The 27,970-nt window shown below is 40.8% G+C and overlaps 1 protein-coding gene across 2 annotated transcripts in view; it reads right to left on the bottom strand.

Moving 5' to 3' along the window:
* Nucleotides 1-27,970, bottom strand: part of MMP16 (matrix metallopeptidase 16) — a 262,877-nt gene that overhangs the window by 26,469 nt on the left and 208,438 nt on the right. For both annotated transcript variants that reach the window (XM_006112976.5, XM_075920430.2), the window contains one exon: nt 12,558-12,696. In XM_006112976.5, the coding sequence (XP_006113038.1) occupies nt 12,558-12,696 (139 nt within the window). The remainder of the gene's footprint in view (nt 1-12,557; nt 12,697-27,970) is intronic.

Genomic DNA, 27,970 nt, shown 5'->3' with positions numbered 1-27,970 from the left:
GAGGCTGCTGCTCAGTGAAAAACAGTGTAGCCAGTCCAAGTCTACTGTATATATATTGTTAATGTGTATAAATTTGGAAGATGAGGAAACGAAGATGACATGGTGTAGTCAAAGATGGCAGCTTTGATATTATACACTCAAGTCTGGTCTACACTAGACCAGGAAGGTCGGCAAAAGGTACACCATCCAGTTATGCAAAATGCATAGCTGGATTCAGTTTACCTTAAGCTAAGCCACTGCAATGTCCACACAGCAGGAGGCCGACAGGAGCACACACTCCCATTAGCTTGCCTTACTCTTCACCGGAGTACCAGACGCTGATGGGGGCTGCCTTCAGCATTTGATTCGTGGGTCTACATTAGAGTCAATTGCCACATAAGTATAGATGTACTCTGAGAAACAGTGATCTTCTTCACAGCGATTGCATGTGGCAGGCAGGAGGATGAAAGCATTCAGAGAAGATATGCACAGAGCTTTGTAAAGTACAGAAAATAAAGGAGAAATGGTCTATGAAGAGTGATCCTTTGAAGTGCACAAAAGATTCGGTCTGTGCTGGCCTATAGGCTATTACATTTAATTAATTGAGTGCTCTACAAAGCTTAATCTTAGGGTTGATAGGGCTCCATTGTGAGGGTTTCATACATTCATTTCAGGTGGTAACAACTTTAGTATCTCTAAATTCCCCTTCTTTGCTAAATTATACCTCTAAGTCTTAAAACAATTGGTTCACTTTACTGTACAGGCAGTCCCCTGGTTACATGGATCCGACTTACATCGGATCCCTACTTACAAACGGGGTGAGGCAACCCCACACTAGCTGCTTCCCCCCAGTAGACCAGGTAGATGCGAAGCTAGTGCTCCCCCCAGCAGACCAGGGAGACGCGGAGCGGCTTTTCTCAGCAGACACCTCAGCTTGAGAATAAAGGACTGAGGGAAGTGAGGTGTGGGAGAATAAAACTGAGCTTTGGGGAAATGTTTGGCTAGAGTTTCCCCTACAATATGTTCCAGTTCCGACTTACATACAAATTCAACTTAAGAACAAACCTACAGTCCTTATCTTGTATGTAACCTGGGGACTGCCTGTATATAAAAGGGGATCAAGGCTGCACATTCAATACTGAGGGAAGGATCATGTTTTGTGAACTCTTCCAGTTGGTACTTATGTTGCAAACAAACAGATGGTATCCAATGAACAGCACTGTGCCAGCTCATTTCTGTTTTAGAAGATCATTCAAAATGATAGTTGTTGGGCAGAAGGAAGAGGCTTGTTTGAAGTGTATGCAATATGACTATTTCCATGATTCTGAAAGATTAAAAATAAAGCAAGTTGTAAGGATATTATAATTGTAAGCTATAACCAATGGGTCAAATTTTGCCCTCACACTTGCAATGAAATAACTAGACTGAATGTGAATATTATAGAAGGACAGTATAACTGAGCCCAAAATCTACTGCATGTCCAAGCAGTGCTGGAGCAGGAGCAAGTGTAAAAATAATGCGAACTGTATCAAGAACTCAAGACTGGAGTGAGACTTGTACTGAAATTGTTCTTAGCAAAATTCTTCTGTTTAAACAAGTTTATTATTGCGGGTTATCGCACAAAATTTAAACCTGAGGATCTTTTATTGAGCCGGTAGGGCACTGAGAACTTTAGCAATTATAGGCAACACTTCTATTGATTATTACTAGCGAGCATTTAATATTTACATTCTAAGATATGTTTAGTCTATTATAACTGTGACCATTACTAAAGGGAAGCATTATAAATAAGAAACCCGAAGCGTTCTGTCTTGCTGCAGCTTTTTTATTGTTGTTGTTTACTCACCTGGAGAAATGATATTGAAAAGTGGCTGACTGTTAGTCAAGGAAACATTTCATGGGAGGATGGTTGCTGCAGTTCAAAACAGACTCAACAAGAAGCTGAAGCTTTCACACTCAGAACAGAATACTAAGGGGAATACTGAATATCTTACAGAGCAAAGCAAAGAAAGCTTGATTGTAACTAGGATTAGTTCCTTTTATTTCGAGCTTTAGTGAGCAAATGTGAAGTGACTTCAAAAATGTATCCAAAATGAATGCTAAAGTCACATTACTCAGTATTTGCTTTCATACAGTTTATAGCTAGGTTCTTTTATAGGTTATAGATACACTATATTGCATAGGTGTTTCTTCATTATGATAATAAAGATAAGAAAAGAAAACCAGATATTATTTGAATGATAATGATTTGATCCTTCTTCCAGATACATGGCCATTCATGTAATAAAAGTGACATATCTCCTCAGCAGAGGCAAACACTAGATTTGTTTTTCAAAACTGTTCCTTTCAGGTCTTGTTTGTGGGTTTATTATTCTCATAGATTTTAATAAATCACTGTTTCATAAAGTCTGGTCAATTTTGTGAATGTTTCCATCTTCACCATCTATTCCCTGCTGTGAGATCTAATATAACAAGCAGTAAGGGCACAGTCTGAGACTAAAGCAAGTGATAAAAAAGTCAAAATGTTTCACATTCTTTTCCAATAATGCTTAGCTAAATACCAACACCGCAGGGAAACAGTTTAAAAAATATGAACTATGATTGTAACTACCTGGTACCTTTGAAAATCTATTGCTGCTGTTCTGAAAACTGATGAGATAGAGGACACACACAAAGAGCATATATGTTGTGTGACAAAGATCCTACAAGACTTAGTGGGTCCTGTGCTTCCTGGAGGAATTGCTTGCCTTAGAGACTCACAAGGGGCCACAATTTTAGGCACCACACCTAAGGCTTTAGTTTGGTGTTCATTGAGCTCTTTTCCTCATTGACCAGTGAAGTGTAAAATGGAGAACAAACTCCATAGTCCTCTCCCCTGAATGAAAGGAGGCTGTTAGCTGAAACCTGGAGTAGAGGAAGGGCCCAGGTTTCCCCCAGGCACTCTAATAACATCTGCTATAAGCTCCAAGACCCCTGAACTACTTTCCTGCACCTTCCTTAGCTCCTTCCTAGGCTGTGTCTACATTGGTGCAATCTTGCACAAAAGCAGCTGCTTTTGTGCTAAAACTTGCAGCCTGGCCGCAAGTTCTTGCACAAGAACACTGACATTCCAACGTATTAAATCAGTGCTTCTTGCACAAGAACACTGACATTCTAACATATTAAATCAATGCTTCTTGCCCAAGAACTATGATGCTTCCACTCTGGAATGAGCCCTCTTGCGCAACTGTTCTTGCACAAGAAGCCAGTGTAGACAGGCAACATGAATTTCTTGCGCAAGAAAGCCCTATGGTTAAAATGGCCATTAGATCTTTCTTGTACAAGAGAGGTCTACACTGGCACGGCTGCTCTTGCGCAAAAGCACATCTCTTGTGCAAAGGCACATGTCAGTGTAGACACTCTCTTCTGGAAGAGCTTTTACACAAGAACTCTTCTGCAAAAGAGCTCTGGCACAAAATCATGTCAATGTAGACTTAGCCCTAGTGTTCAGTTGCTGTCACCTTTCCTCTAACTCTTAGGGGTACTTTTTCTCAGCTACATACACATGCCCTAACTGCAAGCAAAGCTTCTTTTATAGCCAGTCTGAACTGATTTTCTTAATTACCCCTAGGTGTACTAATTAGCCTAGGCTGGCCTGACTCTGCAGGCCTGCTCAATTAACCCTAGGTGTTCCCCTGCCCCTTATTGCCTCTGCTGGTTCTAAACTAGCACTTCCCTGTTACTCTGGAAACAAAGATCTCCTTAGTATGAGATGAATATTTTACCTTTCCACCCCTTATTTTCTCTCTTTGACCTGACCCTGTCAGTCTCTATTCTGCTCCCCCTGTACCTCTCTTTTCTCCAGGATGGGTGTGGGGAGGCTGCTACTCCTGTGGCAGGCAGGCCTTGGCTGCCTCCATTCTGGGCTAGGCCCCCTCTTTTTCTCTCCACCTGCTTTGTTTGCAGGCAGCTTCCACCTCCCTCCTCCCCACCTTAGCTGGCTGTAGGAGCTGCTGGGTGTGTGGTTGTGGGGGAAGTGAGTCTTTACTGCCTTGTCCCTGGGTGGGGGAGGTGAGGAGAATCCCCTTTTCCATTTTCTTGAGGGACCACCTGTCCTCTTTCTTCACTGCTGCAGGCCTGGACTTCACCTTTCCTACTGCTACTGCTCCCTCTGGGGAAGAGGAGATAAGGGGGCTGCCTTACAGAAGCTTCTGGGGTTTTTCTTTCCTCTCCACAGCTTGCTGTGTGGTGGTGGGGGTGAATTTGTAAGGGGTCCTCTCTCCATCTGGGTCGCTGGGGTGGTAGCTGGTGTAGTTTTTGTAGGGTGCTGGGGGTGAGGTGCAGTTCACCATCCCTGGGTCCCCCTGCTGCATTGCTGCTGCTGACACTACTTCTTCCCCCTCCCCCAGCCTCAGTTGCTGCAGGAGCCTTTTTCCATTTTTGCCCAACTGCGTATTCTCCCCTCCCTCCTCCCCACACACCTTTTGTTCTGCTGGATCCTGCAGCAGGTGCTGTGGGCCTGCTACTCGGGTGCTATGGGCACATCTGCCCTCTCCTCCCCTTTTTTTGCTGCCTGCCCTCCCCTGCCACTTCTTCCCCCACCTTTTTTCTGTGTGCTCATGCTCCCCGGTCCCCTTTTCTTTTGTTTGGTGCCTGAACTTCCCCTTCTTTTCTTAGTTACCCTCCGCCCCACAGTTTCACTTACCCCATGTTGTTGTTAATATAATCTACTCCCTCATCTCCCCAGTGCAGCTGGAAGAGCCAGTCTTACCATCCTGTGCTGGGAATTGTACCTCTTGTTTCTCTACCCTCCTTTCGGTATTGATGCCCGCCCGTCCACCCCGCTTCCAGCCTAGCAGAGGTGAGGGGAGTAGCGAACATTCCTTTTCCCCTTCCTTCTTCCACTTGCTCCCTCCCCTGATGCTTTTTATTTTTCTCCTGTCCTTCCCTTTCCGCCCATGACAACAATAGAGGGCTGTCCTGTGATGCCTCTACTGCCCCTTTCTCACCCTCCTCACATTTACCTCTGTAAATGTTGTCCTCAGTGAAGCTTCCGCACTACTTCTACAAGAGTGCATGGATGGGAATTCCGGGACTCTGGCTCAGCACCTCCTGCCAGTGTCACCATTAAGAAGGCCCCCCTGAAGGGCAGGAAAGGCCCGGGGATCAAGAAGGCCAAGAGCCCCAGCTGGAAAGTTAAACCTCCCGTGGTGGTGCCTCAACCCCCTGCCACAGCCCAGGTGTTGATCATAGCTTCCTCTCTTTCCTGCCCCTCTGTTCCCTCCATCAGCTCTGAGGGCAACAGTGTATTCTTCCTGGTATCCAAGGCTGCTGCCCAGGAGGTGGTAGAGAAAGGTTTGGCCATGAAGGGAGTCTACATCCCACTCGAGCCTCTGGAGGACCTGGGAGTATGGTTGGTGTTTTCCTCTGTTCCCCTTCCTCTGGACTGCAAAGATCTTGCTCTCTGCCATGTCCTCTCTTTCCTCTGGCAGGTCCTGCCACTGCCAGAATGATGTGGTGGAGAAGCCCTAGAAGGGTCATTTCTGGTGTCCCATCAAGGGGGCCAGTACTGGGTATATTACACTATGCGGGAGGCCCGGTGCTTTCTCTGTCAGGCAAAGGGGTACGTCCGAAGGGTGTGCCCCCGGCCCAGCTAGAGAGGCACCTGCGACCCCTGACACTCGGGAGGGCGACAGCCCTACCACTGCCAGTGGCCCTGACATCACCCCTCCTCCACGTGTGACCATTGTCAATCCTGCTCATGCTCCACAGAGCCCAAATGAGCATGTGGGTGCCATTGACACTGTAATTAGCTGTAAGGCAGGCTGGTGGAGGAGAGGGCAGCAGGGTTAGCGACAGGACTCAGACACAGCTTATCCTGGGGGGAGGTTTTCTCTTCCCCTGCTGTCCACCCCCTATCTTTCCTAGCCCTCCCACTACTGCCCTTGTCCCCTAGCTCTTCAGTCTCTAAAGTCCAGTCCTTCTCCTCTGACAATGCCATGGTGAGGCGCTGCAAGTGGGCCCAACACTCCTCACCACCTACTGATGAGGTGTATACTCTTCTCATTCCTTTGGAGTGGATGTAGGAGCTGGCCCTTCCTCTGAGCACAATGGGGTGGTTGAGGTGACCGCAGTGGTTGTGGAGGGAGTCAATGTCTCCCTCTTGAACTCCCTGCATGAGGAGGCCATGGAGGATGCTCCCTCTGCCCCCTCTTCATCTGTGCCCTCCGCCTGTGTGGAGGCAGCCACTGACCCTGCCACTGAGGAGGGCGATCACATGGTGGTGGGCAGCAGACTTGCATTCCTTTCACAGAAGGTTGAGTCCCTAGGCTTGACGCTGGCTGTCTCAGAGGGGGATCATCTCATCCTGGAGGGATGACAGGTGCTCTTTCCTTCTCCTTCTGATCTCGGTGTCTGTCTTCCTCGGTTCTCTGGATCCTTGCGAGTGCCTGGTCCTGGGCAGGGATTTCAACTGCACCTTCGGAGTGGGACCACACAGGATCCAAGCAATATCAGACTGTCATGGACGTCTTCAAGGAAATAATACTGTCAGGAGACCACATTCACCTTTGTCCGGGTGGAAGGTCAACAGTCATTTCATTCCCAGTTGGACCACATTTACATTTCTCATCATCATCTTTTCCCAGGCCCACTCCTCCAGCATTCAGCCAGCCCCATTTTAGGACCATCACTTGGGGGAGAGGACTTTAGATGCGGACTCCAATAGGACTACTTTTTTATAGCCTTCTGTTTTGACCCTGTCACAATTTGCTTCAGCATACTGAAGCTCTCTTAGTAATTATTGGTTAGTTTAGACTGACGATTACAAACAACCAAAAGGAGATATTAATTATACTACATCCCTTGTTGTATATAATCAGAATGTAAATTAAACAAAGGTTTCTTGGGTATGTTCATGTCGTCATTATACGAAATGGAATAATCTTGTAAGTGTACGGTATTTAAAGTAATGAATATAATAAATAGTAAGATAAAATCTTCTCCTAGAAATACAATCCATTTAAACGTATTCTCATGTTTCTTTGACTTCCTCATTCTTATTTATCCTGGAATTCCTTTCTCATTTTTAGGATCTTAATCCCAGTATGTTTTGCCCTCCTCCATTTTTCCTCTAAGCTTTTATAAGTCCTCCTGGTTCTCTAGCTGGCCCCTGTCACTTCCCTATTTACTGGTTCATGATGTTGCACTACAAGTACATTTTGGCTTTCAAAATGAAACTGTCAAGTAGCGGAGTAAGAATTATCAAGAGTTATGATGGTGGAAGTCCTAGTATGAATTTTATAACAGCTTTTCCATTTTGGCTCAACACAGGTTTCAACAATGCAGATGGCTTGAGAGTTTCATTTTTAACCATTATTAAATTCCAAAAGGTATACAGATTAACCTTTACTATCTTAATTTTTGCCATTTAAAAATATATATGCCCCTTTCTGGTATTATTTTCTTATTCGGTATGAATGCCAGTAATGAATAACAATTTTAAGTCTGTTTTTTATAAGCAACTTTCTATGTTACACCAAATATCTTTTGTGCATTATGAGCCAGGACAAAAGAATACTGAGTGTCTTCAGGTACCCCAAACCAGCAAGCATTGCTTTATAATAATGTTCTCCAAGCCCTGGTCTACACTACCTTATTCTGAAATAACTTCCCCAAGTTTGAATTCATAAGCTGTGCGTCCACTACCAAGCCCATTATTTCGAAATAATGAGCCATGGAATTCAAACTCTGTATTCCTGCTTTTCACAAGGAATAATGCTAAGTCTGAAATAGTCATTTTGAAATAACATTAGTGTGGATGCTCTGGTGCCACTAATTCGAATTAGTGGCCACTGGAAGGCCTCCCACAGCTCCCCAGAGTGTTTCCTGAGGCTGTAAGTCCAAGACAGTGTGTCCACATTAATGGAGTTTGCCTTGGATTAATTTTAATGCTTCTCTGTAGTGAGAATACGCTAGTTCAAATTTGTTAAATGGGGAGTTCTTAAGTCGAATTTAGTAATTTCAAAATAGTTTCCTAGTGTAGATATGGCCCAAGTGTGCTACTTTTAAAAAAAATGCTTTTCCTTGTATAATTGAATATAATGTAAAAAGAAGGGAAATAAAACTAGTTCATATCAAAAACAAAAAAGTTGCAACACTCTGCAAAGAAAAGGAAACTAGATTCCACAAATGCAGTACATTTTCTACAAGCCGACATAATTTATTAAATATGCCTCTAAAATCAGTAGTCTCTACAGGCAGATAATACAGAAAATATATGGATTGATAATAGGATTTATTAGTATGCATGTGGAATAGTAAAGCTGTAAATTATGAAGACTGTCCCAAAGGAATGCAAATAACACCTTCTTACCATTCTACCATTACAGATCATTGGCATGTGGTCTATTTAACAGCACAGGTCTGCTGGAAAATGTAAGCTTGTTTTTTAACTACTTTTATTTAGGTACTCTTTTATATTTCACCTTCTTTAAAGTACAATGCTTTCGTGCCATTAATCCTCTTGCATAGTTGATGGAGAGATGACTAGGTACTAACAAATAAAAATAACCTCTCAAAAGACTCTCTCAACCTCTTAAGTAGGTTTTCTAATAATCAAGATGTTGCAAATTTCAGGTTTGCTGTCCCCTAAATATTGAGGGCCAAAACCAAATCAAATACATTACTGATAAATGGGATGGAATTCGGCTGTTTTCAGATTTCTAATATTAGAAAGCAGGCTTTTCTGTCCTTGAGGCTTAGCAAGATGCTGGATCTTTAAGATGTCACTGGGCCTAAGCTGAATATTGCTAGCTCTTGACCTTGAATCAGTGCAAATTTGCTAGGAAAAATGATGATTACTTACTGACAACTGTGTTTGACGGAAACTTCTCTTCTCACATCATATAGGCAACAGCCCCTGCAGACAGTGTTATTTCACCACAGATCCATAAACATGAAAGAAAAGTCTGTCAATCACAGATGGTATAAAAGACCTAGTTCACCTACTTCCTTTTAATAACAAAACTTCCAAAGCAAGTCAAGAGAGAAATTTAGATAGAAAATTCACCTTGAGGTCCTCGTGAAGCCTGATTATAGGAAGCAGAAGATAGTAGGAAGGGAGCATGAATACATATTCTCCCCTTTCTCCAGCACAAAGCAGAGATTTGAGTGTGTACATTGAGACTGAGTATTCCTGACATCAGGAGAAGTAACCAGAGACTTCCTCAAAGTACCTTACAGTTATAAATACTGCTTCCTGCTCAGCCACTGGATTAGTAAGCCTGCCTGCTCTGTAGGCATCATAAATAGAGGAATTAAATATTATCCTAGGTCTGTGCATCTGTCCTTTACACAATGCAGGGAACAGCATCTGTTCTTTACACAAATTGTTCTGGTATCCAGAGTCCATAAGTTACTGAATGATCCTGTTCATTTCCTGGACAAGCGAAGAAGAATAAAAAAGCCTAGATCAGCAGAGGGATAGTACGAAGGAAGGTAAATATCCGTCTGCTTCACTGAGTAGGGAAAGTAGTTAAATTGAAGAATGGTTCTGGCAATTTCTATACACAACTTGGACCGCAGTGAAAAGGGAATGATTACTACAATACAGAAGAGAGAACATAGAGAAGAGGGTCCTTAGAGAACTCTATATAGTCTATTGATGCTTTATCTTGATCCTCTATTTAGAGAGATCTCACAGGATGATCTTTGCATGGACTTCTACACTTCAGTTCCAGAGCCACAAAAGACACTGGCTGGGCATGGAAAACTCTGTGGATCTGGATAACTCAAAGAACTAAGATGACAACTGAGGAGATGTGACAAGAATGCACCAGACCCTCTACATCCAGCACAAGATAGGATAACAAGATCTTTGTGGGGGATTTTAAGAACAAAGGGGAGGTGGGCTATTTGCAAGATGACTAATATAGCAAAATTAGCCTTGGAGAATGAGAAACCTACCTTCTGGCCTCTGCTCTACACACACTAATGTGAAGCAGGATGAAAAGGCAAACAAGACCATGGCATCGACTCACTGACTAGAAACATACAATCTAAGTTCTTCAGGAAAAAAACAACAACAACTGTGTGTTTCTGTGGCATGGGACATAACCAAGTATCTAAAATGGCTGGCTCTTATTCCTCACAACTGATGCCTGTGATGAAGAGTACTGACATTTTGAGGTTTCCAGGGAAAGGGAAACAAGAGTCTTATGGAAGTTGTTCTTGTTATACAGGGTTGCTAGCCTTGTCCTTTGCAGGCATCCTGGTGTCCAGGAGCTGAGGAATACTGAGGAAGGACTGAGTCTGCACTGAAATTCAGGCCACATGCAGAGAGAAACATCATCTCGTGAATGCAATAGACAGAATGGGGACATTATGAGGGAAAAGTGCTTTTGCTTTCAAGCATCCCTAAAAAGTGACTGTTGGGGGGAAAGCATTATCGGGGTCCATTTTCTCTGAACCTTCTTGATTTGCATCTCAATTTTCAGTTTAATTTGCAGTTAAATAGGGCTTTTCCCACTTCCTTACTATAAAAACCTATATAGAAAATACTTCACAAGGGACCTGGATTAGAACCAACACCCTACAACAACGTGGCCAAATTGAAAGGTGAAGAGAGGAGGAGTTGAGGAACTGATATGTAGCACATTGGTTGATTCCTCCCTGATTCCTTGCTTACTGGATGGAACTAGCTATAGGAAGTAAATCTCTCATTTTCTGCTTTATTCTCTGTGTAGCTAGGTCCCTGGAGAGAGCAGTCACAGGAGAGCTGATGTCTCCTTTGTGCTGCTTTTTTCTCCCTTTCCCTTTATCCTTACTTCTGTGTTTTTTTATCTTTTCTTGTATTAGAACAGGAAAAGACCAAATAAGGCAGAATGAATGGGAGCACAGGGGGAGAATACTGAGGCAGCTGCTGCTCTACTCTTTCAGCATGCAGAAGACAGATAACCAAGAAGAATTGTGTAGGCTGGGGCTTATATACTGCCAGTGAGTTACAGATCATTGCTCACTGTTTGGTTCAGCCAAAACACCTTCCTACAAGCGTTGTTGTTAGGAAGGATGGGAGTAGAGGGATACAAGACATATTTTCTGTGGTACAATACAACCTTTATATTAGAAAATGCCAAATGTTACATAAAGGTTTGGAGCATTGATCATAAGTGAGAAGCATAGTCTTACTGAGAAAGTTAAAGGGGGAAATAAAATTCAGTTTATCATATGGCACACATTTCATGAGTTGACGCTGTACTTTAACATAGCAGACACAAAAGGCATGTGTTGTGTGGCTATCATAGAGGAAATACAGTACAAACAAAGACCTATAGCTTTTAAGTCTCAAACAAGGTGCAAGTTTTTTTCTATTAAGTGCACAAAAATGAACACATTTTTCATCTTCATTTCCTGTATTAAACGGTTGTGTAATATTTCTGCACTCAGATAAACAGTTAACCTTTTGCAATACAGAGGTGACCTGCTTCTTGTACCCCATAGTGCTACTACTATAATCGTGGGTCCATTTTTGACTTAACAACCTTGTTCATAATTTGAAAAATGGCAGGAAATATATCTGAATTTTTCTTCTGCCTTTCCTGTAGGCATAATTATATGAACAAGAACAAAGGCAGCTACAGTCCATATAGTTAGCTTCAAAACTTGATTCTTACAGTCGATATAGTTACAGTCCATAAAGTTAGCTTCTGATAGTTTCACAACTTGATTCTTCATTCTCAAATCACATTCTCCTTTGTTTTCACAATTCTTACCTTATTAGTAATTACCTTTTGGTTTCATTCCAAATGAACAGGTTCCAATGATAAATTATTATTTATCTAACATAAAGCATAATTTTCAAATTAAATCTAAATTAGATGCATATTTAAGAACTTTAATTCTAAAGAACAGCTGATGCCTGGAGTAAAAATTTTTTAAAATAACAAACTGCTCTGCAACAAGTCAATCCATATACCATTATTTTCTGGGGTTTATTCCTCTTTAAAAAATTATTAGGGACATTTGCATGAAAGAGGAGTATCTGTTAATAATTCAGTTCCAAACTCAAATTTGCAACATCATAATTTCTATACCAAATAATTACACTGTGGCACAGATGACACATAATAAAATATATCCAGCGGGAACAGATGCCACTTAGAAATATGTAAATTCCCTAGTAATAAGAGATGAGGAAGGAGAACTAGAAAAATATACATAATCTTACTCATTCATATTACCTTCATCCAGACAATGTATAGTTCATGCACAAAAATGTCATCAAAGACATATAGTAGATCATTGCTGTGTGGTCTTCTATTACTAAGACTTCATCACTTACAAAATATATCACAAATTACTATAATGAATCATTATCCATAATAACCATATTTGGCCAGTGTGCAAAGAATGCTAGGTGCTTGTTTTTTTAATCTTTTCACTTATTTGCTATTCTCTAAATTCTGAAATTGCAATGGGTAAACCAAGTCACTACTAAAAATAAATGAGATATTATTTCATTGAAAAAATAAAGTTTTTAAATGTTTTGATGCGGTGTCGGCAGGCCTGTAAATGTCACCTACATTTTTCGCTTTTCTTACCTTTAAAGAAAACAAAATTCCCTTCACTGTTTTCATAGACAGCATCGATACTTGGAGGCAAACCCCTCCAGAAGTAAGTAATCTGCATGGGGTATCCATCCATCACCCTGTTGTTTCTAACACGCCAAAACCACTGATCCTGGAAAGCAAACAAATGCATCTCTTAGCACATTGGAGGCCTTTATTATACTTGTTTATTTATTTCAGAGAGACAGAAAAACCATTGAATGTCAGTTTAGGACAACAAACTTTCCTATTTGTCAATCCACATTTGTATTCAGATTGATGGAGTACAGAACCGTGTTTACTCTCAGAAGAGAAATGGAAGGAAAATATGTCCCTCTAAAAGAGTGATCTACTGATTTCTTAAAAACAAAAATATAAAACACAAAGAAAACAAAGGTTATATACAAAGGAGAAGCAGAAATGTGGGGATATTGCTTACCAAATAGCTGACAATTCTGTAACAGATGTCTATTTTCCTTAAAAATGAAATGCAAACTAACACAGGCCAAATTCCACTGGTAGAACACAGTGGAAGTATTTTAGGCTTACAGTGGGATAGCTAAGAGCAGATTTGGGACCCATTGAATTACAGTGCTAATTTCTAAATATATATCTGATATATCTGCAATGTCTAAAAGTTAGATGAGCAGACATTACACACATGCCATTGTTCAGTAGGAAAGTACAGTAAATTTCACACAGCCTATCCTTTGTCAGGCATTTGTTTGCCAGGAGTTTATAACAGAGGTTTAAACAGTTCTCTCTCCTCTTGGTTTGTTTCTTTTCAAAGACCCTAGTTTGAATAACCAATCAAGGCTAGGCTACCGCCCTCAGTTCTTAATTGTGTATTTATCAGTCCTGCACTAAGTTACATAAGTGAGTTCCTGGCAGCAGCCTTATCATTTATTTAGTGAACAATCATTTCATGTCATCTTCCAAAACTGCTGATACCCAGAGTGGAATGTTCTCCCAATATGAACTTATTATTAATCTGAAAAGTGTCAGAAGAACATCCCTGGAGACTGAAGCCCTCTCCACAGGAGAGACGCAGCCTATGGAACAGCACTAAGATTTTCCCCGCACCATCCTGACAATGGGCCTGGTGCAAAGCTCAGTGGAATAATGCCTATCAATTTGAACAGACTATGGATTGGGTTCAGTGTTGGTATGAGAGCCCCGGTCTTATTGGACTATTTCCAAGGCTGCGAGGGCAGTTCATTCTGCAATCTGATTCACTTCTCTGAAGTGACTGCTGACCAGGAGGTTAGGGTCAACATTTGTGATGGTAGATTTGGAATGTGGTGGTCTTAGTACAGTTCTTAGTGGACTGGTGTCCACCTTGCAAATTTACCATCACAACTGTTGGCCCTGGTCTCCTTGTGAGCAGTCTTTCAACTACAAATTGCACAGACTATCAACTCACAGCCTTTCTATTCTTATATCTGATACTAAGCCATATCCAAGCTGTTGAAAGATTGTTCCCCATGGCACAGTCAGTAATATAAACTCATGATTCCCTTATGTTTTCCTAGGCATGTCTCTATGGGCTAAACCAGGGCTGCTGAGTGACTGACCCATGATGAGGGTCCAAATTGGGGAATTCAGGGAAGTTATTTTGTCAGCATAAAAGGAATGCAGGGAAAGCTGCCCTTGCTTACCTCTTCAACACTGGTGATCCCAGATTCTTCCAGTGCAACCTTATCAACATGTCAAGATGGGGGGAGCCAGATCAAGTTCGTGCCCCTTTTATGGGTGGATTGCAAACCTAATTGCTCTATGTCAGATGGCATCCCTGAAGTAGCGAACATGATGAATCACTTTCCTTTGACAAGTAAAGTTTATTCCTCTTCTTACACTTTCACATGAAAATCTCAATTGTATATGAAATAATAAAGAATTAAAATTACTGGATAACCCCCCCCCAAAAAATAGAAAAAAAATCATATCTTGTCACATCTGTTGCATGGCAGCCCAGACCTTCTCTCTGAATAAGTCAGCTTGCCAAACAAACCAGATCTGTAGTGTTCTGGGAACTGGTGAAGCTTTGAAGCAAAGACTAATATTTTTGCTGGAGCAGTCATACAATGGGTGGTATTCATCGTCCTTCTCAAGTATAAGTCACAACTCTCTCTAGTTGTTCATTTTTCCATTGATGACATTATTCACATATATTAAACTTACATAGAAACTGGCTAAGTATATCCAGAATGGAAAAGAGTGTTTCAGGGTATGGGAAAAAGGAAAAAGCTATTCCGGAAGATATTTTTCAGAATAGCTTATTTCAAATTAGAGTGTCCACACTACAAGGAAGCCTTCAAATTAGTCCAAGACAGGCTCCCCTAATGAGGATGAGCTCTCTCAATTTAGAGCCCAAGGATGCACTGGGGAGGAATACCATAAGGTGTGTCTACACTGCACCATTACTTCAGAATAAGAGCCATTATGCTGGAAAAAAAAAACTAGTATTCACACAGCAACTGCATTATTTTGAAAGAAAATGGAAATAACTAAGGGCTTTTTCTGACATTGGAAAACTTCATTCCATGAGGAATAATTTCTCTTCTGAAAAAGCTCTTTCGAAAGAGGGTATGTGTGGATGCTCCACTACTGCTATGTCAAAATAGCTCCTCAACAGGGCCATTCTAATTTATTCCTCCCCAGTGTATCCTTTGGCTCTAAATCAAGATAGAGTGTCCAAATTAGGGGAGCCTGTCTTGGACTAATTTGGAGGCTTCCCTGTAGTGTGGACGCTCTATTTTGAAATAAACTATTCCAGAAGATATCTTTGGGTATGTCTATACTAGCCCCCTAGTTCGATCTAGGAAGGCTAATGAGGGTGACCGAAATTGCAAATGAAACGCAGGATTTAAATATCCCGCACTTTATTAGCATGTTCTCGGCCAGTCATCATTTTAGAAATTGACTAGCCGGAAGTAACTGCCCGTGTCTACACGCGGCAATGAAACAGGATTCCGAATTAAAGCCCTAAATCGAATTATCTGTTCAACCTCATTCCAGGAGGAATAACAGCTAATTTTCTTTCAAAATAACGCAATTGCTGTGTGGATGCTAGTATTGTTTTTCGGGGATAACAGCCTCCAGTATTGGTGTAGTGTAGATGCACCCTCAGTGTGCAGTATAGGAGAGAACCGGTGGTCATAACACATTTAAGTACCAATGATATAGGGAAAGACAGGAGAGAGTTCCTGGAGGCCAAAATTAAGGTACTAAGTAAGAGATAGCAGAAAGATGAGGATCTCCATGGTAGAATTCTCTGAAATGCTTCCAATTCCACATGCAAAGCCAGTTAGGCAGAATAGCAAGGCCTCAATGACTTGTATCTGGAGGAGGAATTTAGGTTTATTGGGAACTGGGGATACTTTGGGGAATGGAAGAGCCCATACAGGAAGGAGAGGCTATACCTAAACCAAAACAGGACCAGAATGCTGACATATAAAGTTCAAAAGTTTGTAGAGAAGTTTTAGAACTGAGTTCTGGGGGAAAGCTGACAGGTGTAAAAGAGCACATGGTTTGGAGAGAGACATCTTTTATTCTAATATACATGAGAAGATAGAAATTAATAAAATATAAGTAGGAACTGAAAAGGAGCAAAGAAAAAAAGAGTTCCACTAACTTACATCACATGAAGGAAGAGCTAAATATTGACAGATTTCATAAGTACTTGTACACCAGGGCTACTCAACTTTGGAAGCCCCAGGGACCACAATGATACTCACAGCACATGCCGAGGGCCGCAACTTAAGTGTGGTTGCATATACATGCATATATATATGTAAATAGCTTCTTTCACATTGACGGGCATGGACATAAGGATTAAGGCAAGACTATACAACACACAGGCCCGCTTTAAGTCAGTTCTGCTTATATTAATAAAATGCAATATTTATCCGATTTCCACCCATATGACAGCAATTTTAATGAGCAATGACAGTCCAGGAATTTAACTATTAAAATGCATATAAACAGAAGACCATTATATTGACTTGCCATTGTGGAGTGTGTTCCCAGTGGAGGCCATGTTCAAAGGATCCCTCCCACCTTTGGGCCGCATGTTGAGCCCTGCGTAAACCCAAGCTGCACCGTGGGCCGCATGTTGAGTAACCCTGTTGTACATGAACACTAGAATTCTAAATACTAAGATGAGTGAACTAGAGTGCAAGATATTAAATGAGGATATTGATATTATAGATATCATAGAAACTTGGTGAATGATGATAATCAATGGGTCATGGTAATATTATGTTATAAAATACAGTATACAGAAATGACAGCTTAGGTCATGCTGGTGGGGAAGGGGCACTACATGGGAAAGAAAGCATAGAGTCAAATATAGTAAACATCTTAAATTACCCCAGTTGTACCATAGAATGGCTATAGATAGAAAATCCATACTTGAATAATAAGGGCACAGCAGTAGAAATATACTACCGACAATCTGACCAGGATGGTGATGGTGATTGTGACATGATCAGGGAGATAAAAGAAACTACAAAACAAGAAAACTCAAGATTAATGGAGGATTATAACTATAAACATTTATTGGGAATATGTCATCTGAGGATGGGGTACAGAGAAAAATTTCTAGTCACCATTACTGGCTCCTTCTTAAGAGTTGGTCCTGGAAGCCACAAGAGAGGCATATTTATTTTTGTCTTAAGTGGTTCACAGGAAATTGTCCAAAATGGAACTATAGTTGAAGTTAATATTCTTGGGGGAAGAGGCAATATCAAAACAACCTGCCACAGTAGCATTTAATTTCAAAAAGGGAAATTGCAAACAAATTACATTGAAATTAAGGGAAACAATCACAAGATTGAAATGTCTTCAAGATGAATGGAAGCCTTTTAATAACACCATAATAGAGGCTCAAATGTATGTCCCCAATTATTTATTATTATTATTATTTATTAATACTACTACTAATAATATTGTTGATAATAATATAACTGTCAGAGGACCAAGGAAAATGCCCTACGACAGCAGCATAAAAGAGGCAGTCAGAGACAAAAAAAATTCTTTAAAAATTGGAAGACGGAAGAAAATAGAAAGGAGGATAAACTCTAGCAAGTCAAGTGTAAAAGCATATTTAAGCAAGCCAAAATACTATGAAGAGCACCTATCAAAAGACAAAACAAATAATAGCAATTTTTAAATATATCAGAAGCAGGAACCCGGCCAAACAGTCAGTGGGGCCAATAAATGATCAAGGTACTAAAGGAACATGTAAGGAACGTAAGATCTGTTCAGAAAAGCTAAATTAATTCTTTACATCAGTCATCACTGTAAAGGATATGAGGGAGACTCCCATATATGAATGCTTCTTTTCAGGGGACACATCCGAGGAACAATCTGAGATAGAAATGCCATTAGAGGAGGTGTTGGAACAAACTGATATATTCAGCAATGTGAGTTACCAAGACAAGAGGATATTCACCCAAGAGTTCTGTGGGAACTCAGAAATGAAACTGTAGAACTACTAACTGTGGTATGTAACCTATTGCTTATATCAGCCTCTTTTCCAGATGACTAGAAGATAGCTAATAGCCAATTTTTAAAAAAAAAGTTCTAGAGGTGATTTTGGCAATTACATGCCAATAAACCTGACACTGGTACCAAGCAAGAAAGCTGAAATGATAGTAAAGAACAGAATTATCAGACACAAAGGAACACAATAAGTTGGGGAATTGTCAGCATGGCATCTGTAAAGGGAAATCATACCTCATCAATGCATTAGAATTCTTTAAAGAGTCAACAAATGTGAACAATGGTAATCCAACAGATATAGTATATCTGAACTTTCAGAAAATCTTTGACAAGATCCCTCATGAAAGGACCATAAGTAAAGTAAGTACTGACCCTCTCATGAATCAGTATCCAGTTAAAAGATAGAAAACAACGGCAAAAAATACTATTAGTTTTCACGTGGAGAGAAAGAAATGCAGCATCTCACAAGAATCTGTACTAGGGCTAGTGATGTTCAACATATCTATAAAAGATCTGGAAAACGCTGACATGGCAAAGTTTAAATCCAAAGCTGACCACAAGGAGTTCCAAAGGGATTTCAGAAAACTAAGTGACCAGGCAACAAAATGGCAGATGAAATTCAATGATGATAATTGCAAAGAAATGCACATTAGAAAACAATGTATGAAATAAAGGGTGGCAAATAAATTAGCTATTAGCAGTCAAGAAAGAAATTCTGTAATCACTGTGGATAGTCCTTGGAAAACATCTGCTCAATTTGTCAAACAAGCTAACATCGTGTTAGGAACTATTAGGAAAGAGATAGATAATAAAACAGAAAATATCATAATGTCAGTATATAAATCTATGGTATGTTCACACCTTGAATACTGCATGAAGTTCTGATCATTCCATCTCAATGAAAGTATATTAGAATTGGAAAAAGTACAGAGAAGGACAACAGAAATGATTAAGTGTATGGAGTTGCTGCCATAAAAGGAGAAGTTAAAAAGACTAGGATTGTACAGCTTGCAAAAGAGGCAATTTAGGGGTGATGTGAGAGGCTCTGACTACACTACGGAGTTTTTCCGGGATACCTCTGGTCAGTTTCCGAAAAAGTGGGCACCTTCTTTCGGAAGCCCTGTATTCCTTATAAAATAAGAATAAGGGCTCTTCCAAAATGAGGAATGAGGAATAAGGGCTCTTCCAAAAGAGGAAGTTTTTCACACATTTGGCTCCATATAGACAGATGAAATTTCAGAAAAGCCTCTTCTGAAAAAAGAATCGGAAAAAGGTACCGCAATTCGAAAAAGAACTGCAGTGTAGACACAGCCAGAGAGGCCTATAAAACCATGACCTGTGTAGAGAATGTGAATAAAGAAGTGCTGTTTATCTTTTCACATAAAACAGAAAACAAGAGTCACCCAATTAAATTAACAGGCAGAAGGATTAAATCAAAATAATGGAGTAATTCTTCACACAACACATAGGCAACTTGTGAAACTCATTGTCAGGGGATATTGTGAAGGCCAAAAAAGAATTAAATGGGGAATAGTCCAATCAATTGTTATTAGCCAACATAATCAAAGATGAAACCCCCTTCTCAGGGTGTCCCTAAAACTCTGACTGGTAGAAGTGGGGACTGAACAACAGGTAATGGATCACTTAATTACTGCCTTGTTCTGTTAATTTTCTCTGAAACATCTGGCACTGGCCAGTTTCAGAAGACAGCATACTGGATTAGGTAGCCCAGCTACGTCTACACTGGCAGCTTCTTGTGCAAGAACTCTTTTGTGGAAGAGTTCTTGTGCAAAAAATCTTCCACAAGAGCGCATTCACACTGCCATGAGCTTTTGCGCAAAAGCATCCACGGCAGCGTGGACACTCTCTTACGCAAGAAATCTCTGATGGCCATTTTAACCATAGGGCTTCTTGCACAAGAAATTCATGTTGCCTGTCTATACTGCCCTCTCGTGGAAGAGGTCTCACGCAAGAGGGCTCATTCCTTGTGGGGAGAAGGAATAACTCTTCCGGAAGAAGTCCTGTTTTACAACGCTATACCGTAAATTTACTTGCCCAAGAATGCTCGTGCAGTGTGGACAACAGGCAAGTTTTTGCACAAGAATGGCTGTTCTTGTGCAAGAAGCTGCCAGTGTAGACACAGCCTTGGTGTGATCCAATATGCCCAGTCTTATGTTAATTCCAGATTTAGAGAAGGAAGTTAACCTAGCAAAAATTACTCAAATAGATATCTCAGTATGAAAGGTTTTGTTTTGAAAAAGTTATGACTGGCTGGAAATAGTTCTATTAAAAATCTTTCTAATCTATTGCTGTTTCATTGCTAGTGCAAAACTATTATCCATTAACGTTTCACTATGCTTGTCTGACACTAGACTATTTTCAGCTTTAGCCACTTTATACTGTAAGATATATTATGACTCTTAAGGAAGGGGACCAAAACAATTTTTAGGATTAATTGCCTAAATTCCAGTATGAGAACAGGCAAAGGGAAAATCAAATTAGATGATAACTGAAAGAAAAATTATCTAGGAAGACCTAATTGAAGCATGTGTTCTGCAAGCCAGTACAGAGGGTGTCAGCTGCAGTTACTTTTTCATTATAGCACAACGATGAGACAAGAAAGCTTATTGTAAGTAAAAGTTAAGGGAAAACATCCTCAAAACAGACATTAGGAAGCACTTTTTCACTCTGACAGTAATAAATGCTCAGAATGGTTTTGCAGGCAAGATTTTTGAGGCATCATCAATCTAAGAATGACTAGGTGCAGTTCTGGGACAAATGGTGTAACAATAAGTCTCTACAGGCCAAATAGCTTTTCGTCATTCCAGAACTCTTAATAAAACCCTCATAACACAGACGATATCACAGAGATCAGATGAAGAAGAAGACGCAGCAGCAGCAAAGGTTTAGAAATGCTTTATTTCTAATATCTTTTGCCACATTTTCTAGGATGGAATTTTCCTAGCTTTTCATTTGACCTCACAAGCAAGATATTTCAGATTTACATCTGGATTTAGTTGTGAAAATAAATCTTAAAAAAATATTATATTTGCACTTATAGGCCTGAGCCAACTCCCGTTAGCTCTTCCAGAAATTGGTCCAATTACTTTCATGGGTATCGTATCAGGTATAGGTTCAGATTAAGCAAAGCACATCAAATTAAGCCAATGCTTAAAATGTCTTGTTGAACAGAAGTGGAATGAAGTGTGTATTTAAGTACTTTGCTGAATTGTAGGCTCAGTTAGGTCTTCAGGGTTCCAACAGTTTCCCAATGGGAGCCTCACATTTCACAAACTTGGGACCTAACCTGTAGTAGGCAAAGCTTACAACGGGTGGCTAATAAAACTAGAATTCACTTGGATTTGGTCTGCAGCATCAAGCTGCCAAAAGACACAATTTAAAAATTTCCAACTGTATTTTAATTTAAGAGAGCCGAAAAAAAATAAGTATGAAGAAATTCAGTCAAAATGTTGGGGAATGGTGAAAGGAGACTCTGTATGGAACCATTTCTATAAATTTCTGTGATCATAAAAAGGGAAAACAATCAGTTTCTATAATTAAAACAAGAACATATGATGATTATGATGATGATGACTGAATCCTCTGATGATTTGCAAGAATTCAATGGAATAATGGGGCAGAGAGGCAATGTTCTGTTTATTTATAAGATTCAAACAACAAAGAGAAATAAAGAAGACTTCAGGAAATAACACACTCCTGTCTACCAAGCATTCCAGGCTACAGGGGGCAGTCTAACTGAAATAAGATTCTTCTTGGATCCAGATGGGCCATTTCCAACAAAAAGGGTACAATGATCCATTTGCATCTGGTAGACAGGGAAGGATGAGTCACAGAATTCCCACAGCACAGGCAAAACTGCAGTTGTTGGCATAGCAGGGGAAACTTGCACTCATTAGCATGACTTCATTACCTTGTATAAGCATATTTAAAAAACAAATCACACGTACCACTACCCTAGATTATTTCGTCCTCTTATCTAGTTTACTAATTTTACAGCCAAGTTCAAGAAGATGAGAGCGCTGCTTTCTGCCTAACATAGCACACTCTTATATAGGTCAACACATAAAGAGCAATCCAGTTCTTTAAAGTACCACTGACATCCCATTTAGATACCTGAAATTACCTTCCATTAGGTAAATTGTATTCAACATAGCTTATAAATGTCCTCATTATAGCCATCTGAGGACCTGGCCTTGAGATTCTTCTCCCGCTAACTCAAACTGATGCCATTACATTTTTTAAAGGTTTGAGTACCCCATACTGCACTCAATAGACACTCAGTTTTCAAGTGCTAATACAGTTGATGGGACTTGCAAGGTATATTTTTTTTTCTATTTTTGTACTGGCTACCAGCTTCTTTGATTACTTCACTGACATGGTCATTTCAGGTGTAATACCCCTGTAGACAAAGGAATTTCACAAGGGATTAATTGGGTTCTGGATCTTTGGCTGAAAGGGCTAGAGAGCAGCTGCTTCCCTGGATCATCACAAATGCCACAATTCTAGGCCTACAGAGTGGGGGCGGGGGAGAAGAGGCAGCAATTGTCCCAGGGCACAGCAACAGTGGCGGCGACTGAAGCTCCAGGTCCTTTAAATCACTGTTGAAATGATGTGGAGCATGCACAATTCAGATCAGCTTGTTAAACCAATATGAGAACTGTACCGAACTAGGTTTTTTTTATTTGACTAGTGAAAATATGAGGCATTTATTGCGTACGTTATTTAGTGAGCCAATAAAGGACCATTATTTTGCTCTAACATGGTACACATCATTACAACAGACATGATAATGCCAAAAGCAGGGCAGTTTCAACAATTTGCACAGTAAATAAAATTGCAAAAACCCGAGGAGGTTATATTTTTTGTCATAAGTGCTAGACGTACACACTTCCTATAGCTTTTCCCTAAGAGATAATTCACTATGATCAATTAAAACTGAATACATCCAGCATGTTATTGTTCAGAAATATCAATACTTGATCTGCACAGAAATTTTCACGAGATTGATTAGAGACAAATGTCTCCATTCTGTGTTAGACTTATTTTAAAGAGCTACTGTGTAAAAGCGGTGTCCTTGAGTGGGTACATTTTAGAAAAAAATGCACTTCATATTACCTGAATTGTTCAATCCAGTTTCTGGTGTGTCTCTAATTCTGTTTAGGATCAGAGACTAACTGTTGTTGAATAGGCAAATGGTGAACCTGCTTGGTGGGCCAGATCTGGCCCGCAGCCATATTTTGCCCAGGCCTGCTCTAAATTCATCTGACAAAGTTTAATGGTAATTTTACAGAGTGCACAGAGGCAGAATATGAGTATAGTGTCTCCAGTATGACTTGGTAAAGAAAGAAATGGGAAAGTGATTTGTGCTTGAGAGATGTGAATGTGATCTAGAAAAGCTCCTAAATACTAAAAGAAAGTTTCAGTCTCCTCAGATTATTACCTGGCTACAGGAGACAAGAAACTTATTGTCATTTTTGCATACAGTATAAATACAGTTTCATCTTCCTCAGCAAGCATCAATGATTAAGTATTCTAGAACAGTTTGCTTTCTAACTACTCAGTTTTAACAGACTTCTAATTCAATTTCTCCAAATTATATCAACTTTTGTATGCCAGTTTGGGAAAATTATTTTGTACATACATTCCAACTATAGGTTGGAAAAAGAAATACTTGCATGCATACCAAATAAGAGTTTTTACCCGGTAAGCTATCTCATGTACGTCTATACTACATGGCTCCATCAACAGAGCCATGTAAAATAGTTTACTTGGCATAGTCAAGTTTTATTAAATAATTTTAAATTACTTAAATAATCCCCACTTCATTAAAATAAAATGGCCGCCGCGCTGTGCCGATGATCTGGCACATCGCAGCAGTCTAGATGTGGCGCGGTCGATAAGGGAAGCCTTTGTCGACCATTCCGGTAAACCTCGTTTCACGAGGCATACTGGAGCGATCGACAAAGGCTTCCCTTGTCGATGGAGCCATGTAGTCTAGACGTACCCTTAATGTCCTTGTTTAATGAGCCTTAGCTAGAGAATCTGTTTCTCCAAATTCGACCCCACGACCACTACTGTGGAATTACAAAATTTCAGACCATAAATAATTAAATGTTATTCATATAGATGCATACAGTGGTGTTATAGTTGTGTTGTAGGATGTTAGAAAGACAAGGTGGGCAAGGTAATATCTTTTGCTGGACCAACTTTTGTTGGTGTGAAAGACAAGCTTTCAAGCTTACACAGAGCTCTTTTTTATGGGAAACATTCTCAGTAGAGATGCATATGCTACAGTTAGAGGTCTGTGGCTGGCCCATGCTAGCTGACTCAGGCTAAGAAGTTCAGGCTAAAGGGATATTTGGTTGCAGTGTAGACATTCAGGTTTGGATTGAAGCCCAAGGCCTGCATGCTTCCATTCTTCAGGACACTAGCTCCAGTTTGAGCCAAAAAATCTACACAACAATTAAACAGTCCTTTAGCCTGAATTATGTGAGCTGAGTCAGCTGGCGCAGGCCAACTACAGGTTCTTAATTGCAGTGAAGACATATCTAAAGTGTCACACCTAAATACAAGATGGAACAGATTGTTCAGCATATGTAGTTAACATATAATCCAAGGGCCCATTCAGTGTGTTTTCCCCCACCCATAGGGGAGAAAGGAAGAGACAAGAGCTGGGGGGAGGGAATTGTTAGTGGGTTATAGTTAGTTGTAGAAAGCCATAAATCCAGTAACTCTGTACAGTTCACATTTCTTAGTGTGTGGCAAAGTTATGAATGTAAGCTCCCAAGCTTGTCTTCTGAAATTGTTATGCAGTTTTCCTTTAAGGGTGAGTACTGACAGGGTGGACATAGAATCATAGAATACTTAGGACTGGAAGGGACCTCGAAAGTGATCACTTTGTGAAATTCAGTAAAATAAATCAGGTACAATTCGATTTGGGCAGATCAGTTATCCCAGATCACACGAAAGCAGAGTTGAAAATATAAGTGGGAAGTGGCAATGGAAAAAATATATGTTGGAATTAAAAGACTGTCATCATGAAGGAAGGAAAGACAGTCTTTAAGGTAAATGAAGGAACAGTAAAAACAATTAGAAAAGTTAAGGTAAAGTTGAAGAATGAGAAATTGCAATTGGTCATCAGGGCTAATGTCCTATGCATTCTGGTAGTATGTAATAAAGTATGTAATATTCTTTTGAGGAAAGATAGAAAAGCCTTAATGCTAGTTACTCAAAAGTAGACTAGGCAAAGATACTATAGGCTAACCACTGTGCTCTGGAGAGGATGATTCTGAGTGGACTAATGCTTAGAACTAGGGAATATGAATAAGTAAAACAAGACTCCAGTCTCAGTTTTGTCACTGATCTGTTATGTCACTTCTGGCAAGTTACCCGACCACTCAAGAAATTGTGGCTCAATTTTTTGTCTAAATATTGGGTATTTTAATAACATATTTATCCCTATATATCAGTGATGGGCAACCTGCAGCCCACAGCCACATGAGGCCCATCAGGGCAATCTGATTGTGGGCTGCAAGACATTTTGCTGACATTGATCATCTGCAGGTACCACCATCTGCAGCTCCCAGTGGCTGCAGTGCCTGTGTGTCCCTGTGGCATTGCCTCCATAGCTCCCATTGACCAGCAACAGTGAAATATGGACACGGGAGCTGACAGGGAGGAGTGCCTGAAGATGGTCAATATCAGTAAAATGCCTTATGGTCCATCAGATTACCCTAGTGGGCCACATGTGGCCCGCAGGTGGCAGGTTGGCCAGCCCTGCTCTAGAGTATTGTGAGGATTGTTTGTAAACAACTGTGAAAACCTGTGAGATGAAAGCTGTTAGTTTATAGAGCTCACCATTAAAATCAGGATTTCCCAACAGCCCCCATACAAATGTATTAGATACCTGAGCTTCCTCCTCATCTTAAAACATGCAAATATCATTGGTGAATGGTAACTTTTCAGAGGGTATCATAGAAAGGGCACATTCTTCTTATTTGACTTTATGAACTTTAAGACTAGAGCTTTACTGAACACATTTCTAAATGTAAGAGAAGACTTTACTGTCTCCTTTTTGTCTATTTCCATTTGCCACCTAACCAAATATTGCTGTCTTCTCATTTAAAAAAATGAGCTCACTAATCTGTATTGCGATGAATATTTTATTTCAATGTAGGTCTTTATGCTGACCCTAAACTGTCCTTCACATTCCTTTGGAGACTTGTAATAATGCTGACGCTGAAGAGAAATAAAAACAATTTGCAGATCTTTCAATTCCTCTGTAATAAAAAATCCAGTTGAGTTTTCAGGGCAAATTAATGGAGCTTTTTTGCCTTTCAGCACATCGTTTCCCCTTCTCCTCTACCAATAACCAATGCCAACAGTAAAACATTAATGTACTGTAAAATCTGTGGAGATTTGCCTTTATTTTTTATACCTAATCAACTCTATCTATAAGTATGTAACTATAAATTGTACTCTGAATTATAGTTCCAACTATACCCACTAATAATAGGAAAACTACCAAATCTAATAGACATTTAAAATGTGCATAGATTTGGGGGACAGAAAGATAATTTGAAATCTTTAGAGCAGCAACTTTTGTAGCTACTGGCATTCAGTAAAAAGACTTGCTATGTAGTAGCAGAGGGGAAGTTTACTTAACAACACATTAAAAAAAAGTGTTCACTGCCAGTACAACGAAAGGGAAAGAATGACTGGCAAAACTCAGAAAACGAACATTATGCTCTCAGATTTCCTAGTCTTTCAGTTCCAAGGAGGAGCGCCTTAGAAAAAAGATATCAGGCCTCATTCTTCTTTGAACTGATGCATATCCTTCTTTCTTTGGTGCCGTTCCATGTGATTCCATGATATCCGGTACATCCAAAAAGACCAGATCACAATCATGCATCAACATCAAGGGAGAGAGAGGACGTATTTGATTATACTGGTGATTTTGTTCAATACCACTTTTCATCTCTGATCGTCTACAGCAGGGGTTGGCAACCCCCCAGCACGTGTGCCACAAATGGCACATGAGCCAATTTTCATTGGCACATGGGGCGGGAGCTCAGCCCTGCCTCTCCTCCCTGCACAGTGGGGAGCTCATGCTGTGGCTCCAGGCTCAGCCATGCAGCTACAGGCTGAAATGACAGCTCCGGCTTTCTGCTGGGGAGGGCGGTGGGGTGGGCAGAGAGTTGTGCGCGCACGTCCCTGAGACTGCTCCTGCTCAGCTGGGGCATGCAGCTCCCTAAAGCTAAGGGGTTAGCCCTCCCACACCTGGCTACACTCTCTGCTTCCTGCTTCAAGAGGGGGCAGGGCTGGGTGGCCGGTCACACATGGCGCGTCGAGGTCCAGGCTGCACCGTACTGCTCCCTGCAGGCTGTGTGTGTGGGCGGGGAGGCCCTTCCCCAGCACCCCACTGCGCCCAGCTGGGCTGGAGCCAGCCCTGAGAAGCCCTGAATTCTGTCTGCCCCAGCCCCAGTGCCGCAGCCTGCGGGCAAAGGGATGGGCTGGGAAGAAACTCTGCCTGCCCTCCCACCTCTCCCCACCCCAGCGCTGCTCCCAGGGCACTGCATGCCAGTTCTGCTGTCCTGCTGCTGGTGGCAGTGGGATGTGGGGGAGGAGGTGTGACGGAGTATGCGAGACATGATGAGAGGGGGTAGGGGTTGCACTGAGAGGCATGAGGCAATGAAGGGTATCAGGCTGTGGGGGGAATCATAGGCCTGAAGGAAGATGTGAGGGGGGAATCCAATTTTACGTTCCACACTTCTTTGCTTCCCTCCCCAACTAGTTATTTAGCTACATTCTTACCCTCCCACCTTTTCTGCATTATTCTCCCAACCCCCCTCCTAATCCCAAACTCCCTCTCGTTCCCCCAC

Source organism: Pelodiscus sinensis, chromosome 2 (assembly GCF_052426305.1).
Source record: "Pelodiscus sinensis isolate ZL-2025 chromosome 2, ASM5242630v1, whole genome shotgun sequence".
Taxonomy (NCBI): domain Eukaryota; kingdom Metazoa; phylum Chordata; order Testudines; family Trionychidae; genus Pelodiscus; species Pelodiscus sinensis.
Note: the sequence above shows the minus strand (reverse complement) of the source record. Positions and strands in the feature narration are given on the sequence as shown.